The 9,475-nt window shown below is 43.7% G+C and overlaps 1 protein-coding gene across 1 annotated transcript; it reads left to right on the top strand.

The window, feature by feature from the left end:
• The first annotated feature begins 2,712 nt into the window (after positions 1–2,712).
• LOC112078636 (espin-like protein) lies at positions 2,713–6,075 on the top strand. The gene is made up of 7 exons (XM_024144806.1): positions 2,713–2,844; positions 2,951–3,106; positions 3,212–3,382; positions 3,633–3,797; positions 4,054–4,320; positions 4,474–5,205; positions 5,320–6,075. Exons 1-7 carry the CDS (start codon positions 2,713–2,715, stop codon positions 5,806–5,808), a joined length of 2,112 nt encoding a protein of 703 aa, XP_024000574.1. The 3' UTR covers positions 5,809–6,075.
• Positions 6,076–9,475: the final 3,400 nt, after the last annotated feature.

Below are 9,475 nucleotides of genomic sequence, written 5' to 3'. Positions count from 1 at the left end.
TAACCTAGCTACTAACATAGCTTTTTAACTCTAGCTTCTAACCTAGCTACTAACCTAGCTTCTAACCTAGCTTCTAACTTATCTACTAACCTAGCTACTAACCTAGCTACTAACTATCTACTAACTTATCTACAACCTGCTTTTAACTTATCTACTACCTAGCTTCTAACCTAGCTACTAACTAGCTTTTAACTTATCTACTAACCTAGCTTTTAACCTAGCTACTAACCTATCTACTAACCTAGCTTTTAACTTATCTACTAACCTAGCTTTTAACTTATCTACTAACCTAGCTTTTAACTTATCTACTAACCTAGCTTTTACTTATCTACTAACCTAGCTCTAACCTCGCTACTAACCTAGCTACTAACCTCGCTACTAACCTAGCTACTAACCTAGCTACTAACCTAGCTTCTAACCTAGCTCTAACCTATCTACCTAACCTAGCTTCTAACCTAGCTTTTAACCTAGCTACTAACCTAGCTTCTAACTTATCTACTAACCTAGCTACTAACCTAGCTTCTAACTAGCTTTTAACCTAGCTACTAACCTAGCTTCTAACTTATCTACTAACCTAGCTATAACCTAGCTTCTAACCTAGCTACTACACTAGCTACTAACCTAGCTACTGTCAGTGATTATTTGTCTCTATATATAAGCCTCAAGGTTTGAGAGGCGTGCCAGTACCCAGTGGGTTGCCAATTCAAATTCCAGGGCTGATGGGAAATGTTGTTAATCCCATGTTGGCATATCCTATATATCCCCAAAGATTCACCATCTCTTTGTTTTCCTGCCCAGCAACCAGAGACAGAGGAGTACCTCAGGCTCGAAACCCTGCTCTCTGCCTGAACCTCCTCTACCCACCTCATCCTCCTCTCAACCACAACCATCTGCCATCTCCAGTGTACAACATGTTTAGTGGCATCAACAGGTGAGGGTAACACGTACTGTACAGCTAACCCTACTGACCATCCTTCATACAGTATAACCCGTCCTGTACAGCTAACCCCTACTGACCATCCTTCATACAGTATAACCCGTACTGTACAGCTAACCCTACTGACCATCCTTCATACAGTATAACCCGTCCTGTACAGCTAACCCTACTGACCATCCTTCATACAGTATAACCCATCGTTCCTGTACAGCTAACCCTACTGACCATCCTTCATACAGTATAACCCATCGTTCCTGTACAGCTAACCCTACTGACCATCCTTCATACAGTATAACCCATCGTTCCTGTACAGCTACCCTACTGACCTCCTTCATACAGTATAACCCGTCCTGTACAGCTAACCCATTGACCATCCTTCATACAGTATAACCCGTACTGTACAGCTAACCCTACTGACCATCCTTCATACAGTATAACCCATCGTTCCTGTACAGCTACCACTGACCATCCTTCATACAGTATACCATCGTTCCTGTACAGCTAACCCTACTGACCATCCTTCATACAGTATAACCCATCGTTCCTGTACAGCTAACCCTACTGACCATCCTTCATACACCAGTTAGCAGGGCTGTGATGATACCAGTATCCCAATATTTTTTCCCATGGCAAAAAAAATGAAAACACAAAACAGACCAAATACATTTTGTGTGCTATAGCTCGGAAATAAATACATGTGATTCTGGATGACAACATAATATGTTTGTTTCCAACGTTAGGGTTGTTTTCCTACAGAAGGAAAATCCGCTTCATGTTTTGTTTCCTTGCCACGATACTAACGACTATCACAATACTGGCATCGTCCCGACCCTAACAGTTTAGTGTTATACAGTATTGCACTCTATTCCTACTTTATTTATGTATTTATTTAATTTAATTTTAATTTATTTTTGTTTTTACTAAGCAAGTCACTACTTGTAATAGTTGGTTTGGGAATTGATTTCACTATTGGTTCAGTTCAATCATTGGTCAAATCCATGACGTTTGGAATTGACGTTTGTGTCTGTAGCCATGTGTTAACACGAGTAGGACACCGCTCTCGTTTAAAACACACCAACACATCTGTCACTGTTTTATTCCAGTTGTGAAAACTTTAACTCAACGCAGCAAAGAGGTGAAAACTGTCAATCTGACCAAGGTTTCAGACAAAACCCTCCTGGCTGGTAAAATCAACGGTGACCAAGGGCTCCTGACAGAAATGAAGTCAACGATTCGTTTGAAACAATCAGAGCTTGTATCAACACAAGCAGTAAGATTACACATTACCCCCCCCCCCCCCTTTCTGGTTTTAGGATGATATACCAGGCTGTTATACTTATAAAATATACTTATACTTATAGTTGGTCTTCTTTTGTCTTCTACAGAATAAGATGGTAGCGGAAGAGAGGACTGTTGATCTCACTAAGGTTCAGCTGGGTGGAAAAAAGATCCTTTGTGAAATGAAATCCTCACCAGCTGCAGTAGTTAGTTCTTCCTCAGATATATATTTTTTTTTTTACAGATTTTGAACCAAACGCTTTTGTTTTGTTGTTCTTGAACTAATACAGCAAAATGATATGTTATGCTGATGAAAGCCATTGCATTGGATTTACATTGGATTTCCTCTTTGCTCTTCCTCAGATATTTGTGTTTTTGTATTAATACGTATTAGGACATCCTGATAATGAAACAAGTCCTGCTGTGTCTGTGGTTGTCCTAATATGGACACCGTATGTGAATGAAGAATGATATAGCGTTGTCTTCAACAGAGTAAGATGGTGTCGTTTTCCACAGAAGAGGTCGAACCTTCTGAACAGTCTACTGTTGATCCGACCCAAAACGTCCTTGGGCTCGGTGGCAAAAAAATCCTCTGTGAAAGGAAGTCTCCAGAAGCTTCAACAAATGCTGTAATTACTCTTCACTCTCTGATATCTTGTTTCTGTTCTTGGACTAATAGGTCTATTTGACCAAGTTATTTTAACTGATGTGGGGTTTTTGCCTTTTCTTCAACAGAGTAAAATGGTGGTGAGACATACATTTTCCGCAGACGGAATCAGTCACAACAAACCTCCTGAAGAAGTGATTACTGTTGATCTGACCAAAAACGTTACACTTGGTGGCAAAAAGCTCCTGACTGAAATGAAGTCTTCAGCTGACGCAGCGGACGCAGTAAACACATCAGATTTCCTCTTCTGTTTTTTAAATTCATGTTCGTAGACTTAACCACCAAGCTGTTATAACGGAATGAATGTTCCCTTTCTTTGTCTTAAACAGGGTAAGWTACTGGTAAAGGCTGAGGTAAAAACTGTCGATCTGGCGAAGGCTTCTGACAAAAAACTCCTGGTTGGCAAAAACCTACTCGGTGACAAAAAATTCCTCGACAACATGAAATCCATCACATCTCTGAAACAGACAGAAATAACCACAGGAGCTGTAGCACAAGCAGTAAGCATCACATCACTTTTCCTTCTGATATTTCTCMACTTGGACTAATACTTACTTACTTAGTTCTCTTCGTCTGGTGTGCGACATAAGGCAGCAACGATCTTCTGCCACTGGAGTCTGTCTTTGGCCACAGTTTCTGCCCTGTCCCACGAGAGACCCATCTTGTCCAGCTCAGTCTCCATATTGGACTAATACAACAAGCTGTTATACTGATGGTAAATTGGTGTTGATATTGTTTTGTCGCCAACAGAACAGGATGGTAGTTCTGCACACGGAAGAGGCCAACCTGTCAGACATTGACTACCTGGTTCCCGCCCATGACGAGCGGGGTCGGCCAATCGCTGAGTGGAAGAGACAGGTCATGGTGCGTCAGCTACAGGCCAGGCTATTGGACGAGGAGGACCAGAGGAGGAAGGTGAGGCACAGCTCTGATTGGATAACCCATGATGCTGTATGGTCACATCAACAGAGCTGGCATGTTATTCATAGTCATTACACCAATCAGGACATAAAGAGACTGATTCTCAGACCCAGATTAAGTCTGAGAACTACTCATTTCTTGTGTTCCAAAAAKATTTAAAATAAAAATGGCCCTCATCGTGTGCATGTCAGTGATATGACGTGTACTGTATATTAAAAAYCGCTGTACTGTGTCTCCGCCACCTTTGTAGGAGAATGGGAACAGCACTTCCAAAGCGGTGAACTGGAGGTACTCCCAGGCCCACAACGCTATCCTGGGCCCGTTTGGAGAGCTGCTGACRGAGGACGACCTGATCTACCTGGAGAAGCAGATCCAGAGCGTGTCCAACCAGAAAAACTGTGAAGGCTATGAGACAGAGCTAGCTCGTCTGGCTGAGGAGCTCAGGACCATCCTGCCAGCTCCCATCGTCAACATCACAGCCAGCACTCAGTTCAGAAACCCCAACCAGGAGTCTCAGGTTTGAGTTTATTTAAAAAACATTCAACAGTGCATATACCAAAGAGATCCTATTAAATTATATATGTAATTCTATTGTACAAACATGAARAATGTTTCTAGAYTCACACAYTGAAGTCAATGACTTATTTCCATTGTAATCCCTTTAATTAAGGTCCCTCTGCCCGTGTGGTGTAACCGCATCTCAGGCATCGTAAAGAGCATGTCCCTGCTGATGGCCAACCTGGCAGACGGGCCGTACTCGAAGATGCCCAACACAGAGCTATCCACTGTGTTCTCCCAGACCCCAGACAGACCCACCTCTACCCGAGGGCGCAGGGAGAAGATAGAGTCCGAGATCCAACAGTTTGGGGTTTCTGTCCGGAATCTGAAGTCCAACTTTGAAGGTCATGAACAAGAAACAGAAGAAGAGGTCCACACGATGTCAGCCATACAGGAGGAAGGCATGGGGTTAGAGGTCAGAGGAACACAGGAACAGCCCAAAGAGATGAACCCAGCCCCTGAAGCTGACCAGAACAGTGACTCAGGCATAGCCTGTGATGACAACATGACCGACGTTAGGGAAACCACCAGTCTACGGAAGGAACGTATTGTGGTGCTGTTCCTGGGCCACTGGAAGAAGTCAGCCTACACGGTGACTCTGAAGACCAGAGAGGCTGAGAGCAGAGCCAGTGTGGAGGAGGTTGGTGGTAAACCTGGGGGGACAGATGGGAGGGGACCACAGAGGGGATCTCAGATGCCTCTGGGACATTTCTTCAAACAGAGGAGTGTCATCAACAAGATGATTGGTGATTGGAGGAGCATGATCTCCAGCGTTCCATCTCGACAGATCCGCCGTCTCCACCGGCAGCAGGCACCATACTCCCCTGAACAGTTCCTCCCCAAGGTCATTCTGCACTTTCTACACACACACACAGACACTTTCTACACACACACAGACACTTTCTACACACACACAAACTGATTGTGATTCTGAATCTGATTCTAATTCCTCCACAAGGTGGACGGGGCGATGGTGGACTATGACAGCCTGACCCTTGACCTCTTTATGCTGGGGTACTTCCACATCCTGGAACTCGAACTCCCCGCGGACGAGAGGAAGATGAGACACCTGCTGTGCTTTGAGGTGTTTGACCACGTTGGTCGTTTCACCTGGGAGAGCATCCGGGAGTTCCACAAGGCCGTCATGATGGACATCGAGGCTGGGAACCGTGAGTGGAAGGACGGCTTCGAGGACATTAAGGTCAAGTTCTTTGGGAACGTGTCAACGACTCAGTCTGAAGTGCCAGAGGTAGAGAAACAACAGTTCCTACCAGAGGTCAGGTCTGTGCCCAAAGTCATCCTCCAAACCCCGACACCAGATGAAGGGGCTCTGATTAAACAAGGAACAGACATTTCCAGTTTCAGCAATGATGAGATTTGCAAATACATAGACAGGAGTTTTACTTTCTGGAAAGACAAGGAGGCAGAGATTTTTGATTTTGAGTAGTAGTTGTTTTCACTGTACCTTCTTTTTTTTWAAATATTTTTTTAAATAATTGGTAGTCTTCTGAAATCAAGTTCTAGTTATGTAGTCTGCTGATATCAAGTTATAGTAAGGGATGGGTATACTGTAAGTGCATTTTATTCTGAGTGTGAATACCTTTGTGTTCTTTGTGAATAGTTGTAACAGCTCTTATTATTTAAAGAGAAAGCAATAAGTAGGCCTACAGTAAACTTTCCAATCTTAGAAACAGGTAGTCAGATGTATAGTACAAAGCTATAACATTATTACAATAAAGAAGCATAAAGGACATGCTTTGTGTCATGTGATTTCCTCTGAGAAGAGTCAGTACTGTCTGTACACCTATTGATAACACGGTTTTCCTTCGTCACTCACCCCTCTGACGCATATCGGTATCAATACTATTAGCATGATGTCACKTTGTACCATGATGATGTCACCTAGTGTAAAAGGAAAACTTTGAGATTCTGGCAATGATGCCCTTTATGTACTTCACCAAAGTCAGACGAACTTGCGGATACTATTTTTATGTCTCTGTGTTCAGTATGAAGAAAGTTAGAGGTAGTTTCGCAAGCCAATGCTAACTAGCGTTAGTGCAATGACTAGAAGTCTTGGTATCTGCTAGCATAGTCTTCCAGTCATTGCGCTAACATCAGTTAGCAACTGCGCTACCGCTATGATATCAACTTCCTTCAAACTGCATGTAGAGACATAAAAATGGTTTGCACAAGTTCATCTGACTCTGGGGAAGTAGATAAAGGGCATCAATGCCAAAATACGGAGAATTATTTTAAGTATTAAGTTTACTACACGCTTCAGCTTGCCTAGTTAAAAAAAAGTCTGATTTTCGGAGCAGAAAACACCTTTTGGTAACATGATATCCTCGCCGGGCCATAGAAACGTTTTTGTTGTTGTTTTTTTGTCTTCTCATTTTGTGAAAGCAGCCAGTTGGCAACCTGACTAGCTGGCTTTAGCCTGGCTAAAAACCTGGCTAGCTGGCTTTAGCCTGGCTAAAAACCTGGCTAGCTGGCTTTAGCCTGGCTAAAAACATAGCTAGCTGGCTTTAGCCTGGCTAAAAACATGGCTAGCTGGCTTTAGCCTGGCTAAAAACATGGCTAGCTGGCTTTAGCCTGGCTAAAAACCTGGCTAGCTGGCTTTAGCCTGGCTAAAAACCTGGCTAGCTGGCTTTAGCCTGGCTAAAAACATAGCAGGCTAGCTAGCCTTTTTAGCTTTCCATGTGAAATAATCCGATTTAAAATAACATTTACATTTACATTTAAGTCATTTAGCAGACGCTCTTATCCAGAGCGACTTACAAAAAATATGCCCTGGCAAATATTGTTATACTTGCCTGTGTAACCTAAAACATAATCCCAGTTTAAAATACTGCTTGTGTATTCATGCCCAGCTAAAAATAGTATACCATGTTTTGGTCATGGAGAAAAAAAAGCACATGGTTAGCTAGCTGGCTACAGCAGGTTCTAGCATTTCACAATAGCCTGTAATCACTAGTTATTACTGCTAAACAAAATACCTATTTGGTGGATTCTTGTTGTTTGGGTTACTGTTTGAACAGTCACTGAGATTGTATTTGGTTATCAATGCAGTATAGGTTACTTAGCACCAGCAGCATATCACCCTGCATACCACTGCTGGTTTGCTTCTGAAGATAAGCAGGGTTGGTCTCGGTCAGTCCCTGGATGGGAGACCAGATGCTGCTGGAAGTGGTGTTGGAGGGCCAGTAGGAGGCACTCTTTCCTCTGGTCTAAAAAATATCCCAATTCCCCAGGGCAGTGATTGCAGTGTCTTCACCCAAATCCAGATAGCAGATMTTCTGAAAGAGCTGCAAAACTTGGGCGTGTACGAATCAGCTGGGCTAGACAATCTGGACCCTCTCTTTCTAAAATTATCCGCCGCTATTGTTGCAATCCCTATTACCTGTCTGTTCAACTTCTCTTTTGTATCGTCCGAGATTCTTAAAGATTGGAAAGCTGCCGCGGTCATCCCCCTCTTCAAAGGAACCCAAACTGTTACAGACCTATATCCATCCTGCCCTGCCTATCTAAGGTCTTCGAAAGCCAAGTCAACAAACAGATCACTGACCATTTCGAATCCCACCGTACCTTCTCCGCTGTGCAATCCGGTTTCAGAGCTGGTCACAGGTGCACCTCAGCCATGCTCAAGGTACTAAACGATATCATAACCGCCATCGATAAAAGACAGTTCTGTGCAGCCGTCTTCATCGACCTGGCCAAGGCTTTCGACTCTGTCAATCACCACATTCTTATCGGCAGACTCAACAGCCTTGGTTTCTCAAATGACTGCCTCGCCTGGTTCACCAACGACTTCTCAGATAGAGTTCAGTGTGTCAAATTGAAGGACCTGTTGTCCGGACCTCTTGCAGTCTCTATGGGGTTACCACAGGGTTCAATTCTCGGGCCGACTCTCGTTCCTTGATCCACCTCTACGCAGACGACACCATTCTGTATACATCTGGCCCTTCTTTGGACACTGTGTTAACAAACCTCTAAACGAGCTTCAATGCCATACAACACTCCTTCCGTGGCCTCCAACTGCTCTTAAACGCTAGTAAAACTAAATGCATGCTTTTCAACCGATCGCTGCCCGCACCCGCCCGCCCGACTAGCATCACTACTCTGGATGGTTCTGACTTAGAATATGTGGACAACTACAATACCTAGGTGTCTGGCTACACTGTAAACTCTCCTTCCAGACTCATATTAAACATGTCCAATCCAAAATTAAATCTAGAATCTGCTTTCTATTTCGCAACAAAGCCTCCTTCACTCACGCTACCAAACATAACCTCGTAAAACTGACTATCCTACCAATCCTCGACTTCGGCGATGTCATTTACAAAATAGCTTCCAACACTCTACTCAGCAAACGGGATGCAGTCTATCCCAGTGCCATCCTTTTTGTCACCAAAGCCCCATATATCACCCACCACTGCGACTTGCATGCTCTCGTCAGCTGGCCCTCGCTACATATTCGTCGCCAGACCCGCTGGCTCCAGGTCATCTTTAAGTCTATGCTAGGTAAAGCTCCGCCTTATCTCAGCTCACTGGTCACCATAACAACACCCACCCGTAGCACGTGCTACAGCAGGTATATCTCACTGGTCATCCCCAAAGCCAACACCTACTTTGGCCTCCTTTCCTTCCAGTTCTCTGCTGCCAATGACTGGAATGAATTGCAAAAATTGCCGAAGCTGGAAACTTATTTTTCCCTCGCTAACTTTAAGCATCAGCTATCTGAGCAGCTTACCGATCGCTGCAGCTGTACACAGCCCATCTGTAAATAGCCCATCCAATTACCTACCTCATCCCCATATTGTTTTTATTTACTTTTTTGCTCTTTTGCACACCAGTATTTCTACTTGCACATCATCATCTGCGCATCTATCACTCCAGTGTTAATTTGCTCAATTGTAATTACTTCGCTACTATGGCTTATTTATTGCCTTACCTCCTCACGCCATTTGCACACACTGTATATCGACTTTTCTATTGTGTTGTTGACTGTACGTTTGTTTATCCGATGTGTAACTCTGTGTTGTTGTTTGTGTCGCACTGCTTTGCTTTATCTTGGCCAGGTCGCAGTTGTAAATGAGAACTTGTTCTCTACTGGC

This window comes from Salvelinus sp. IW2-2015, unplaced genomic scaffold (assembly GCF_002910315.2).
Source record: "Salvelinus sp. IW2-2015 unplaced genomic scaffold, ASM291031v2 Un_scaffold5991, whole genome shotgun sequence".
Classification (NCBI taxonomy): Eukaryota; Metazoa; Chordata; class Actinopteri; order Salmoniformes; family Salmonidae; genus Salvelinus; species Salvelinus sp. IW2-2015.
The sequence above is the reverse complement of the archived record's forward strand: the minus strand, read 5'-3'. Positions and strand labels throughout refer to the sequence as shown.